At 39.7% G+C, this 15,339-nt stretch overlaps 1 protein-coding gene across 3 annotated transcripts in view; it reads left to right on the top strand.

The window, feature by feature from the left end:
- The window catches only part of pdk3a (pyruvate dehydrogenase kinase, isozyme 3a), a 69,849-nt gene that overhangs the window by 16,243 nt on the left and 38,267 nt on the right, over positions 1-15,339 (top strand). For 2 of the 3 annotated variants that reach the window (XM_043700759.1, XM_043700760.1), the window contains exons 2-3: positions 3,372-3,513; positions 12,633-12,704. In XM_043700759.1, coding sequence (XP_043556694.1) covers positions 3,372-3,513; positions 12,633-12,704 — 214 coding nt within the window. Of the gene's footprint in view, positions 1-1,298; positions 1,319-3,371; positions 3,514-12,632; positions 12,705-15,339 lie in introns of those variants that run through there. The other variant, XM_043700761.1, reaches the window with a different exon arrangement.

The following is a 15,339-nucleotide window of genomic DNA, read 5'->3' as shown; positions in this document are numbered from 1 at the left end:
TTTCGTCCCCTGGTTAGGCGACATCATCAGTGCTTGGGAGCCTCCTGCGAAGCGCTTCTTTGATGCTTCCTTCGGTGTTTATAGTGGTCTGTCCCTGCCGCTTCCGGTTGTCAGTTTCAGCTGTCCGCTGTGGTGGTTGGTATATTGGGTCCAGGTCGATGTGTTTGTTGATGGAGTTTGTGGGTGGTTGCCATGCCTTTAGGAATTCCCTGGGTTTTCTCTGTCTGGCTTGCCCTATGATAGTAGTGTTGTCCCAGTCGAATTCATGTTCTGGACAGCTGAAACTGACAACCGGAAGCGGCAGGGACAGACCACTATAAACACCGGAGGAAACATCAAAGAAGCGCTTCGCAGGAGGCTCCCAAGCACTGATGATGTCGCCTCGCCAGGGGACGAAACGTTTGCAACAAAAACTTCCAGCTCGGCGAACAGAACCACAACGAGCACCCGTCTCTCAATGTGTCTTTTGTTTTTCAGTAATACTCCAGTTCTGTATGACCAAATGACTATAATGTGTAATGCTGAAATAGGGAAACACACAATTTGGATGAACGCTAAAAATCACACAACACCAGGTTACCAGGGGACGAAACGTTTGCAACAAAAACTTCCAGCTCGGCGAACAGAACCACAACGAGCACCCGTCTCTCAATGTGTCTTTTGTTTTTCAGTAATACTCCAGTTCTGTATGACCAAATGACTATAATGTGTAATGCTGAAATAGGGAAACACACAATTTGGATGAACGCTAAAAATCACACAACACCAGGTTATAGTCTAACAGGTTTAATTGGAAGCACTAGCTCTTGGAGCGCTGCTCCTTCATCAGGTGGTTGTCATCATGAATGTTGTACATGCTCATGCTGGTATATAGCCTTCTAAAATATTCATGAGCTACATATTAGACAATGTAACTTATTTCCATGGTATAGTATGAGTCAACGTGACAAAGCACTATTTATTTCCACATTATGGCAGAAGGAAACTATTTTAGAAAGATATTGTCTTACAGCATTTATTATAACCATCCCATACTGAGTATACAAGTCTCTGAACTATTTGCTTATTCTATTAGCTTTCTTTTTTACCAACTTTATCAGTAAATGCAAAGTAAACACTAACACTGGATGCAGTATTAGCTTGTATTATATATTGTGCTTCAGTTGCTGTAAACAAATTTGCAGCAAAGCATTGACCTTCAGTACAGAGTGATATTTATAGTGTGATCAGATTGCAAATGTCATCTTGTTTCTTAAGAAATGTGTGCTTGTACGCTAGTTGATTCTTACGAATGAAAGATGCAGCTATATTAATCAAAGTAATAATGGAAATGTAAAATAAGTTTTGGCAAAAATCATCAGCTTTTTGTTTTATTTAGTACCTGAGGAGGTTAATGATTAGTATGATTGGAAATCAGGATGTATCTTTGCAGTTGAAATTCAGTTGGATTAATTTTGTATTTGAATCATAAAAACAAGATGCTATAAAAACTTAACGGAGACAAAAAAAACTGCAGATGCTGGAATCCAAAGTAAACAGGCAGGTGATGGAAGAACACAGCAAGCCAGGCAGCATCAGGAGGTTGAGAAGTCAATGTTTTGGATATAACCCTTCTTCAGAAAAACTTAACAGGCTAGCAGGATCGGTGAAGAGAAATGGAGATTGTTTCAAATCCAAGATGGTTCTTTGGAACTGAAGAAAAGTACAATGTAAAACAAAAATAGAAATTGCTGGAGAAACTCTGGCGAGAAGGCAGAGTAAATATTTTGGGTCCGGTGACCCATCTTCAGAACTCTCCACAGATGCGGCCAGAACTGCTGAGTTTCTCCAGCAATTTCTGTTTTTCTTTGATTTCCAGCATCCACAGTTTTTTTTTATTTTAGGAAGTGTGATGAGTTTTATGCTGTTGAAACATTTTGGAGCCAGGGAGGCAGACTAAAATGGAAAGCTGGGATACGCTATAGAGGATGGGAGAAATGAAAGTACAAAGATGTCATGGAACAGAAGGTGAAGGGAAGGCTAATGTTTGTCGTAAAGAACTCAAGCATTGATCAAAAATTATTGTTAATAACATTATAATGAACATGCAAAATGTTAATCCTGATTTTTGCTATAGTTACTGGCAGACTTGTTTACAGTTTCAACAGTTCAGGAAAGTGATGGCCTAGTGGTATTGTTGCTAGACTATTAATCTGGAGACTCGGGTAATGTTCTGGCAACCCAGGTTTGAATCCTGCTAGGGGAAATGTTGGAATTTGAATTAAATTTAAAAAAAAACAAAACCTAGAATTAAGAATCTAGTGATGACCATGAAATTATTGTCAGAAAAACTCATCTATTTCACTAATGTCCTTCAGGGAAAGAAATCCTTACCTGGTCTGTCCTACATGTGACTCCAGACCCACAGCAATGTGGTTGACTCTCAATTGCCTTTTGAAATGGCATAGTAAGCCATTTAGATGTACTAATCGCTGCAAAACTTCCAAGGACAACATGGCACAGGCAATAACTCGGGACAGGCAAGAAATGCTGGCCAGCTAGCAATGTCCATATCTTACAAAATCAATACATAAAAATTGCTTTAATTTTGAATTTACAGTATTTTGCTTTTATGTTAGTTATTAGGATATTTTTAGAAAAAATTAATTGACACTCTTCAAAAGTTATTTAAATGCTAACCTCTTACTATTGAGATTTCTGGTTTGACAGGCAATGGCATTGATGAATTTAAAGTTTGGAAAAATAGTTAAATGCATTGTAATATGGTGTTTATATCCAGAATAATATTTTAATTTGGAAAACAATTATTTTCAGTTTTTAAAGTAAAATCTTACCTGCTTCACTGAATTGCACTACTCTAACAAACACTGGTGTGTATATTTATGGAGTCGCAAATTAATATTATGGGTCACAACCAAATTTGCTTCACTAATGGTCAATTGTCTAATTGCCATTTTTGAGATATTGCTATCTGCAAGTTGTCTGTTGTCACTATCAATTGTTTTGCACTCTGTGGCATAAAGAGCTAAAAGCCACTCTCAATGAAAACGCTTTGCTCCCCTTCTAATTTAATGTCAATTCTGACCCCAAAAAAACTGATATTGGATATTGTGGTGGAAGGGAATTAGAAAATAGCTGGGAACAGGGCCCAGGCCTGGCATGCTGTATTTGATTGCATTGTTTTTGGTTTTGCAGTCGAGATTCAAAGTGCATGAAGATTGCCCAAATACATTTTATCTGACCACTTTCTAGTGTGAGTCCATATAAGGAGTCAAATCTCACACAAAAATTGAGTGGCTATTTAAGATGCCTGTTTTTACAATCCGACATCAGGAATCTCGAATATTTAATTCCCTTTTCATTTTCATTAGGTCGTGATAATGCATGTGAAAAGACTTCTTTTATGTTCTTACGAAAGGAGCTACCTGTTCGATTGGCCAACACCATGAGAGAAGTGAACTTATTGCCTGATAACCTGCTCAGCAGACCCTCTGTGCGACTCGTCCAGAGCTGGTAAGTGAATACCATATGTGAGAGATGAACAGGAATAAAATGAAATGTGTTCTATAACTAATACCAGTGCAGAGAAATTTCTGTACTTGGAATCTATTTAAAACTCAATTTTTGTGCAGAGTGCATTAATGTGGTCACTGGTAAAGCCATGCACTTGGGAAATTGTATTTAAATTTATACATGAGCAATTTGAACGTAAGGCTCATTGATATCAACAGATGACTCATTTTGTCAACATACATCACACTTTTAAAGGTTTATGGTAGAAAAACATCAATTTATTTTCTTTATCATGTGTAATTTTTTTCTGACATGATTGTCCCACAATAAATATGGGATGCAATAATTTACATTCACTGATATGTCATCTATTTCTAAGTGTAATATCGTATGGACATTTCAGATTTCAGATTTTAAATGAGAAATTAATTGGCACTAAGTTTCACAAATTTTTTTTTGATGTGATTCTTTTAATAGTCAAATCAATATGCCTTAAGTATGTTTATACGTTTTTCACATTCGGAACTATAAAATTTTCAGTTCAGAATAAAATTATTTTCTAGGATATCTCCTTTTTGGCAAATACTAATTTTAAAATGTGAGAGGAAAGTGTGTTGTTTGTTTAATATTGATCTTGCAAACTAAAATGAAAGAGACAGAACTTTTCTTTCAAGTTTTTCAGGTACTTGCTTATGTCTCACCAAAAGTGACATTTTAATCTTGTATTGCTAAACCATATTCTTTCTTTTTTTTGTCTTTCATTCACTGGGATATTCCATAGAATGACAGGTGGAGAGAAAATTTCATTGCATTGCATAATCTTGAGTTGTGGTTATGTGATAGTGCGTGTGTCATTTCACTTCTGCAGCTGTTTGCCAACATGGCAGAGTGTTCGTGGAAGATCAGAAGCTACACTGCAATATAGTCCGATAAGAATTTCAAGAATTACATTGTCATGTTGTATTCTCTCTAATCTGGACATTGAAAAAAAAATAATGCTTTGCATATCAAAATGTGAAGAAGAGTGCTGGTGATCAACACCTTGCTCACAATGAAGAAGCTTAGGGGAGAGAGGGAGAGGGAGAGAGAGAGAGAGAGAGATGAGCACAGACACTACTTCAGCAAAGTGGTCCTTTATTTTGTGACCTAACTATTTTAATTGTGAATTTGGAGGACATTGTCAAACCTGGTTTTAGGATTGCACCTGGTCTGGAGTTGAGCAACTGTGTATTGCAGAGAGACCCTCAAATAAGGGGTAAGCCATTTACTTGCGCATACAAAGTGCCTAGTGTCTTTACTAAAATGGCCGTTAGCAACTTCCAGCTCTTAATTAACATGCAATTATTTCAATTGTGTTGGGGTTGGAAGTTTAAAGAGGTCTGAAGACAGTCACGGGGCTATCCGATTTCTCAGTCATGCTTTTACAAAAGCTCAACCTTCCATGACTGACAAAAACTGAGTTCCAGATGTTGGTGCATATGAATATTTAACTGATTTAGGATCGGAGAAACATTAGCAGGACATTTTAGAGAGAAGCTGGAAGCTTCAGGAGTAGATGACTTTCCATCTGTGACTGTCACCTAGGCCCTTTACACCATGGAGGTTAAAAAAGTGAGAGGCAATCTGATTCAATCATGGGACCTCCAGACTGTGGAGTCATAGTTTCAGAATAATTAGTTGACCATTTAGGAAAGAGATGAGAAATTTTTTCATTCAAAGAGTTATGAATCTTTGGAATTCTCTAAGCTCCCGTCAACCCCCTTTTCTTTGTCGAAGAGTGTACTCTGATAGGGGTTGAAAGATTTTTTTGGGTACTGGGGAATTATGGGTTTATGATTTTTAAAAAAAGCAAAAAGATAAGATTGAAGTATAAAATCAACCATGATGTTATTGAATGTTGGTGCAGACTTGCATTGCCAAATGATCTACTCCAACTCCCAATTTGTTTGTTTATATGTGCATTGTGAATTGCTCATGTTAAATTAGAAGTGCTATGAGGAAATTCTTCCAATTCATAGCTCCAGTCAATTCCAAGAATGCATTACTTACACCTGCATTCATACAGGTCTACAGTTTCCTGAGATTCAAAATAATTTAATCTAAATTTTTGGGCACAGTGAACTAAATAGGAGTAAAATGTGATACCATTAGATCTTGAGGTGGATCTGTCAGCATACCAACCTCACAAGAGGGACAGTGACCTTGAAAATTGTGCTGTTTCTAAGATCTATAGATCCAAGGTATATATTCTTGTCTCACCAAATACCACTGAAGGCACCTACCTAATATAGTAAGTTGTTGTCTGAGGGATTTGTCAAAAGTATTACCTAGCACTAGTACCCAGGCAAAGAAGACTGACGTAGTGCATGGAGAAAGTTGGATACGCTTTCGGGATCCTTTGTAACTTTGTGAGAGTTGTGGATTTGGGTGCAGCAGTGAGTGAAAGGTTTGTTTGAGATTTCAACATAATGTACTGTGTGTACTTGCTGAGGTTGGGCATTGTGAATTCAAAGGATTCCAGTAAGACTTTTACTGAACTCCCAAAATATCTTTTCATAAAATGATTGCAACTCCCTTTTGTTTTCCTTATTCTTTATTCACTGATTTAGCCAGCAATTGCAGTAATTTTAATCAACCTGTTTGACTAGGATGATTCCTGGTGTGGAAGGATTGTCTTATGGCAAAGGCTAAGTAGGTTGGGATTCTACTCATTGATGATCTTTTTGAAACATATTCTTAAGGGGCTTGACAGCATAAATGTTTTAACTAAGTCTGTCTCTTGCTCAATGGATTAGCATGATCAGCTGTTAAGCATAAGGCTGCTGGTTTGAGGTCACCCAGGAACTAATTTCTCATCATTTAAGGGCAGCACAGTGGTTGGCCAGGGACCCAGGTCCTGAAGAAGGGCTCATGCCCGAAACGTCGATTCTCCTGCTCCTTGGATGCTGCCTGACCTGCTGCGCTTTTCCAGCAGCACATTTTCAGCTCTGATCTCCAGCATCTGCAGTCCTCACTTTCTCCTAGATTCTAACTTCAGGCCTATTCTCCTCGTGTCTGTGTGGGTTTTAACCAGGTGCTCAGGTTTCCTGCCACAGTCCAACCATGTGCAGATTAGGTGGATTGACCATGGTAAATTGCCCCATGGTATTTATGGGTGTGCAGGTGAGGTGGTTTTAGCTATGGTTAATGCATAGTTATGGCAAGAGGGGTGGGGAGGTCAGTGGGTCTGGGTTGGAAGCTTTTTGGAGAGTCAATATAGACTCAATGGGTTTAATGGCCTCTATCTGCACTGTAGAGATTCTGTGACATGCTGTTACACACCTCAGGACCAGATGGGCTTGAACCTGGATCTTCTGGCTAACAGATGGGGACAATATCACTGCACCATTTGACCACAAGAGCAGCAATTGTAACCTTTCCCAAACTGTCCTTGAACTAAACTGCTTGCTAGGCTATTTCAGGATGCAATTAAGAGTCAGTCATTTAACTGTGGGGCTGAAGTCACAGATACGGCAGACCAGGTAAGTTTAGCAGATTTTTAATATTTACAAATTGAATTTAAATTCTACAAATGTCATGGTAGGATTTGAACTCATGTTCCTGGAATGTTAACAAACAAAAACCGAAATTGCTGGAGAAACTCAACAGATGTGGCAGCATCTGCGGAGAGAAAACAAAGTTAATGTGCCTTGTACCAAATACAACTGTCAAACTTTAACTCGGTTTTCTATCTGTAGATGTAGGAGACCTGCTGAGTTTATCCAGCAACTTCTGTTTTTGTTTGTTTCAGATCTCCAGCATCTGCAGTTCTTTGTTTTCTTTTCCTAGAACATTAGTCTAGCTATCTGGATTATTGTATATACTACCATTTCCCCAAGGGAATTGGAAAGACTTAACCAGACAACACAAGGAACTATGGTGTCATAGCTGCTGGAATGTTGCCTACATCTGGTTCTCAAATAAATAAATGGTCACCAATTGAAGTCTGGTCACTGTCTGCAGTTGACTTGTTAACGGCAGAAACAAAAACATTGTGGTTACATCATATACTTTTGGAATTGTTAAAGAGGAGATTTAAGTACAGAGAAACACATTACTATTTGGGGAAGAGGAAAGGCATCCAAAGAAAGAATTGTCTGAATAATGGAGGTTACAATTAAAAATATAGTAAAGAAGCTGAATATAAAAATATTAGAGAGGAGGTTTGGAAGAGGCAGTAAAAGGGGCAAACCGCTCAACAAAGAACAAAAAAATGTTGTGAAACTTGAAAGGGTTCAGAAAAGATTTACAAGGATGTTGCCAGGGTTGGAGGATCTGAGCTACAGGGAGACGCTGAACAGGCTGGGGCTGTTTTCCTTGGAGCGTCGGAGGCTGAGGGTTGACCTTATAGAGGTTTACAAAATTATGAGGGGCATGGATAGGATAAATAGATAAAGTCTTTTCCCTGGGGTTGGGGAGTCCAGAACTAGAAGGCACAGGTTTAGGGTGAGAGGGGAAAGATATAAAAGAGACCTAAGGGCAACTTTTTCACGCGAGGGTGATACGTGTATGGAATGAGCTGCCAGAGGATGTGGTAGAGGCTGATACAATTGCAACATTTAAGAGGCATTTGGATGAGTATATGAATAGAAGGGTTTGGAGGGATATGGGCTGGGTGCTGGCAGGTGGGACTAGATTGGGTTGGGATATCTGGTCAGCATAGACGGGTTGGACTGAAGGGTCTGTTTCCATGCTGTACATCTCTATGACTCTATGACTCTGATGTATTTACTTGGTTAGTTCTTTGCTCAAAGGCAAATCCAATTCATAGTAACACAATCTCCACCACAGATGGGGAAAGGAATCAAGTCCAGAATCCATTCAGCTAGCCTGGAGTGAACCTCATGATGATGGTACTAATCTGAACCAGACCAGTCATCTGTCTAATCAATCTGAGTTCAAGGCAGTGACAACTTTTACAGACTTTTAACTTATGGGGCTATGGATAGTGATGGTACAAGCTCCAACAATTTGTTTCCGACATTTGGAAATTCTCCCACTCTTACCCCCTACCCTTGATTGTGTTGGAAGAAATTACATGTTGATAACTAACCCATTTGGCTGTGTTACGTACACATCTTCAGTGACTATTGAGTATCCCCTCAGATGTAGGCATACTTTCCACTGTGCCACAAGACCTCCAAAAATATTTGGAAAGCGCATAAATATAAAGTTAGTCAAAGTAAGGATGTGACTAATTAGCAAATAAAAATGGGGTTCAGCAAAGGCTTGGGGATGAGGCTTCAACCATCTCAGATTAAAATCTGCTTTGTGCTTGCCAGCTGCTTTGCATGAATGACCCTACATCAGAGCTTAAGAATCTGCATTATTTTGTTATGCTATGTAATTAGTACCATGCATCTCTCTTCACTAAAAAGGAGAATGCTGCCAATAAAAGAAGAGGGAGTAATGATGTTGGTTAAGATAAAAATGTAATAAAAAATCCAGTCTTCAAAAGTTGAAATATCATATGAATGAGATGCATTTGAAGTCACTAAGGGCTGTTTAGGTGGAAATTGCAACGGCTTTGGCTACAGTTGTATAATTCTTTGGTGTGTATATAGGAATGGTACTGGACAACTAGTCAACTACAAATATTAAACCTAAACAAATGGGAAGAATAAGCTTGGCGACTAGAAGCCAATCAACCATCACTGATGGGAGAAATATTTGCCCATGGACAAAATGAATTTGCATTTGATGAGGGTGGGATAATGATTGGAAGCCAAGAAAAAATTGCGGAAGCCAAGAAAAAATTGTGAAAGGCAAATTGTATTAATATGACTTCATCAAATTTTTTTGAATTAATAGAAAAAAATGGGGATTTTGCTGTTGAATTGTATCTGAACTTCCAGCACATGGTACAGCATGTAGATCTGGTAAAATTGGGATTAAATGAACAGTGGATTGAGAATTGGGTAACGCATGGATAGCGGACTGTACTGCGTTTTTTGGTACTTCCCAAGGTTAGTAAGATGACTTTTTGATAACATTAATTACCTGGATGTGGATACACAGAATAGTTTGAAAGTCTGTGAATGATACAAAGCTTAGAAAATAATGGAATGAGGTATTATCCTGGGGTTAAGTAAGAACAGGGATCTTTTAGAATGTTTCTACCAAAGTCCTTGAGGGTAGTAGGATTGTTGAAGAAGGATCGTGAAATACATGGAATCTTAGCTTTGTTAATAAGTGGAGAATATTAAAGCACGAATGCTGTGCTCACTCTTTATAAGGGTTTAAAATGATTGACAAGAGAATCAGATACAGCATGTTGTGTGGTCTCCAGTGCACTGCCTGAAATGGTGGTAAAAGCAGATTCAATAATAATGTTTGAAATAGAATTGACTAAGTAGCTGAAGGAGAGAGAAAATAGAGAAAAATAGAAGAAGAGCAAGGAAGTGGGAGCAATTAAATAATTTTACCAAAGACCACAAAATATATGAGCGTTCTGCCCATTGAGTCTGCTCTGCCAATAGATCATGGCTGATATGTCCCTCACCCCATTCTCCTGTTTTCTCCCTATAATGTTTGATCCCCTTACCAATCAAGAATCTAACAATCTCTGTCTTAAAGTTTCTCACTGACTTGGCCTCCATAACCTTCTGCAGCAATGACTTTCAGAGATTCACCACCTTCTGACTGAAGAAATTCCTTCCCTGTTCTTAGGGATTGTCCCTTCACTCTGATGCTGTTCCCTGGTGTTCCAGGCTCTTGTCTTAATGGAAACATCTTCTCCAATTCCAGGCCTCTTGGTACTCTAAGTTTCAATGAGATCTGCCAGCATCCTTCTGAACTCCATTGAGTACAGATCCAAAGTGCTTAACTGCCCCTTATATGACAAACCCTTCATTCCTAACCCTTCAGTGTTGTACACCTGCAGATGTTCTCCAGCACCAACACATCCTTCCTTAGATATGGGGTCCAAAACTGCTCAAAATATTCCAAATGTGGTCTGACCAGGGCCTTTTACACCCTTAGCAGTGTATCCCTGCTCTTGTATTCTAGCCCTTTTGAAGTGAATTTTAACATTCCATTTGCCTTCCCAGTTGTCCATTAAACGCATGTTTAGACATTAAGAAAATCCTGAACTAGGAGTCATAAATTCTATTGTGCTTCAGATTTCCAAAGTCTTTCCCCATTTAGAAAATAGTCTATGCCTCTTCTTCCTATCAAAATACACAACATCACGCTTTCCCATATTAAATTCCATCTATCATTTCTTTCCCCACTCTCTTAGCCTGTCCGACTCCTTCTGCAGCCTCCTCACTTCCTGAACACTACCTCACCCTCCATCTACCTTTTGTATTAAATGCAATTGAAACAATTCCTTTATACAGATAATTAATGTATAATGTGAATAGTTGTTGTCCCAACACTGACTCCAGCACAACTCCACTGGTCACCAGTTGATAAAAGCCCCTTTATTGCCATTCTTTGCCTTCTGTCAGTCAACCAATCCTTTATCGATGCCAGTGTGTTGGCTTTAACACCATGGGCTCTAATTTAGTAGCTTGCTATGTAGCATCTTGTCAAAGGCCTTCTGGAAGTATAAATAGATTAAATCAGCTGGCATTCCTTTGTCTAACTTGCTTGTTACCTCCTCAAAGAATTCTAACCACAGATTTATTAGGCATGACCTCGCCTTGGCAAAGCTGTGATGACTCAGACTTGTTTTGTCATGCACTCCCAAGTATCTCATAGTCTCATCCGTAACAACGGACACTAAAATCTTACCAATAACCGAGCTCCGGCCAATAGCCTGTAATTTCCCATCATCTGTCTCCCTCCCTTAAACAGTGATGTTACATTTGTCATTTATTATCTTCTGGGATTCTCTGTGACTCGTGATTCCCACCAATGCCTCTATAATCTCCTCAGCTTTCTCTTTCAGATCGCTGCGGTTATCCATCTGATCAGGGCGATTTAGTCTTCTTCAGACCTTTCAGCTTCCCTAGCACCACCTTCGTAGTGCTGATCACTACAGTAACCTCTACCCCTTGACTCTGCAGGGGTTCTGGTATGCTACTGATGTCTTCTACCGTGAAAACTGATGCAAAGTTAGTAGTCAGTTCCTCCATCGTTTCTTTGTTCCTCATTACTACATCTCCAGCCACTTTTTCCAGAGGTCCAAGTTAAATAGGGGAAGGCTCAGGAGAGGTCCTTTAAAGTTTCCAGACCAAGTAATAAGACAGAGTATCGTAAGGGTCAGGAATCTAACTTTAGGCACAGTGAATAAGGGGACAGCAATGAGAAGCAGGGCAGTCAATGCAGGACTGAAGGTATTGTACTTTGATGCGCACAGTATACGAAACCAGGTAAATGAGTTTGTAGTGCAGATTGAAATTGGTCGATACAATGTTGTAAGCATCACAGAATTGGCTGCAAGAGTATCAGAGCTGAGAACTAAATGTCCAGGGATGAGCATTCTGTCAAAAAGGCAGGTAGTTGGCAGCCTGCCTTGTTAGTAAGAAGTTAAATTTAATTGCTAGCAAGAAGTGATATAAGATTGAAAGGTATAGAATCTGTGTGGGTAGAGTTGAAGAGCCACAAAGCGTGGTGGGAGCTGGCAAGGTGGGCTGAATAGCCTCCTTTTGTGCTGTGACTTCATTTACAGATGGCAAGAGCTTGACCCTTGCTGAACCTCAAATGCCAGTACCGAATTACTGATAGTGATATGACCCTGAACTTCTAGTCACAGCTTGCCCATTTCTCTCCCTATTTGACATTTTATCTTTTATGGATTTAAGTTTGCCACTCTAATTTTTCTTTTTAAACCTTCGTTGTTTTCTATGTCCATGTCAAGTTTCTCCGCAGTTTATCCTTCCTCCATTCCTCATGGAACGTCTAGACTGAGAAACCTGTCTTGGTTGATTTGCCTGCACCTACAAGGAAAATGAAATACAGTAAATTTTTCAACGGTGCTTAATTTGTTTTGAGATTAGTTAAATTACTCCATTTTAATCAGTATTTGGCATATTAAGTGGAATATTTTGCCACAAACATTGAAAACCTTGTTGTAACGCGACATGTTATGGTGTGACCATCAACTAAAATCATTTTTATCACCTCTTTTACAGGTATATGCAAAGTTTTATAGAGCTGCTAGAGTTTCAGAGCAAAGGGCCTGAAGATCCTTCTGTGTTGAATGAGTAGGAATCTGAATTGTTTTTTATTTCTATCAAAGTACTACATGATTAAGAAACTTTCAGTTGACAGTCTATTTTCTTTTAAAAGCTGTCTTATGTTCTTGCATTCCACTTATTGATGTGTGACTGAAATACATTCAAAAATCTGTAATTTGGCATGCCAGAAATGTCTTCTCCTTCCTAATCTATTCTAATTGTGCTGACAACATATTTTTGACTTCCAAAATATGAGCTTGTGCAAGTTTTGATTACACTTTCTGAACTGTATCTTGAATTGCTGCTGAAGGTTTCCTGAACTGCCTTAAGGTAAAGTAACAGAACATAAGATGCTATTTTGAATGGACTTTGGCAATTTTGCCATGTCGAAATAGTATCTTTTCCTTTGAGTTGATTTGCATTGTTAAGTTAACACCTTTCATAGAGTGTGCTGTTTTTATGCATCCGATTCCTTTTGCCTGCATTTGGAAATATCTCTCCTTTTCTGCACTGCAATTCTTCTTTGAGCTCCACCTACATCCCACTATATATCAGGCATTATACTTGTTTGTACTGATATACTCAGAATTGCCTCCAGTATTCCAGTGCAGTTTAGAAAACCTTGTTGTGATGTTGATCTGATCCTGAACTTTATAATACTACTGAAAATTTTACCTTTTTGCACTCTAACATGGAAATATGTCCCAAGATGGTGAATTCCCAAAGGGTCAGGTAGCCTGAAATAGAAACAAAAAGGCAAGACTACTATAGAGGTATTTGGCCTTCAGTATGAGGATGATCATTCAAATTTGAGGTGGTGATTGATTTTTGAAGCAAAGTAGTTCAGTTACTACAGAGATGATGGGTAATTGCAGTTTGGAATGAGTAATTGTACAGACAGCATGACTTTCAATACACTTAAATTTACAAGAATAACAGTAAAAGATTAATTTTTAAAAAAAATTCATTCATTTGTGGGATGTGGGTAGTGCTGGCTGGCCAGCATTTATAGCCCCTCCCGAGTTGCCCTTGAGAAGTTGGTGGTGAGCTGTCTTCTTGAACTGCTGCAGTCCACCTGCTGTGGGTTGACCCACAATACCATTAGGGAGGGAATTCCAGGATTCTGAATGAGCGACAGTGAAGGAGTGGCAAAATATTTCCAAGTCAGTATGGTGAATGGCTTGGAGTGGTTCTTGAAAATGGTGATGTTCCCATATATCTGCTGCCCTCTTCCTTCTAGATGGAAGTGCTCATGGGTTTGGAAGGTAATGTCTGAGGATCTTGGGTGAATTTCTGCCATTCCTTTTGCAGATGGTACAAACTGCTGTGACTGAGCATTGGGGTGGAGGGAGTGGATGTGGTGCCAGTTAAGTGGGCTGCTTTATCCTGGATGGTGTCAAGCTTCTTGAGTCCTGTTGGAGCTGCACTCATCCAGGCAAATGGGGAGTATTCCATCACACTCTTCATTTGTGCTTTGTGAATGGTGATCAGGCTTTGGAGTCAGGAGATGAATTACTTGCTGCAGTATTCCTAGCCTCTAACCTGTTGTTAAAGCCATCATTTATGTGATGAATCCAGTTGATTTTCTGGTCAATGATAACCCCAAGGATGTTTGTCGTGGGAATTCTGTGATGCTAACACCATTGAATGTCATGGGGCAATGGTTAGATTCTCTCTGATTGGTGTTGGTCATAGCCTGGCATTTGTGTGGTGCAAATGTTACTTGCCACTTGTCAGCCCAAGCCTGGATAATGTCCAGATCCTGTTGCATTTGAAAATGGACTGCTTCGTTACCTGAGGAGTCGCGAATAGTGCTGACATTGTGCAATCATCGGCATAGCATCCCCACATCTGACCTTATGATGGTGGGAAGGTTATTGATGAAGCAACTGAAGATGGTTGGACCTCGGACACTAACCTGAGGAACTCCTGCAGAGATGTCCTGGAGCTGAGATGACTGACCTCCAACAACCATGACCATCTTCCTATGTATCAGGTATGACTCCAACTGGCAGAGAGTTTGCCCCCTCATACCCATTGATTCCAGTTTTGCCAGAGCTCCTTGATGCCATGCTCGGTTGAATGCAGCCTTGATGTCAAAGGTGGTCCAACTCCCCTCACCTCTGGAATTCAGCTCTTTGTCCATGTTTGAACCAAGGTTGTAATGAGGTCAGTAGCTGAGGGCCCCGGTGGAATCTAAACTGGGTATCAGTGAGCAGGTTATTGCTGAGCAGGTGCTGCTTGATAGCACTGTTGATGACACCTTCCTTCGCTTTACTGATGATCGAAAGTAGACTGATGAGATGATAATTGGCCAGGTTGGATTTGACCTTATTGTGTACAGGATGTAACTGGGGAATTTTCCACTGTTGGATAGATGCCAGCATTTAAACTACTGGAACAGCTTGGCTGGAGTGACAGAATGTATTATGGATGTGGGACTTCAATGACCATCACAGAGCTAGTCTTGGAGCACATCTGCTGTCAGAACCGATTTTGCATTCAAGAGGGGCTGTGGCCATCAGCAGAATTGTATTCAATCATAATCATGCATCTCAACGTCCCGACACATCCTCCTCCTCCTCCCCCCCCCCACTCCTCGTCCTCGTCCTCGTCCTCGTCCTCGTCCTCGTCCTCGTCCTCGTCCTCGTCCTCGTCCTCG

Source organism: Chiloscyllium plagiosum, chromosome 12, assembly GCF_004010195.1.
Source record: "Chiloscyllium plagiosum isolate BGI_BamShark_2017 chromosome 12, ASM401019v2, whole genome shotgun sequence".
Classification (NCBI taxonomy): Eukaryota; Metazoa; Chordata; class Chondrichthyes; order Orectolobiformes; family Hemiscylliidae; genus Chiloscyllium; species Chiloscyllium plagiosum.
The sequence above is the reverse complement of the archived record's forward strand: the minus strand, read 5'-3'. Positions and strand labels throughout refer to the sequence as shown.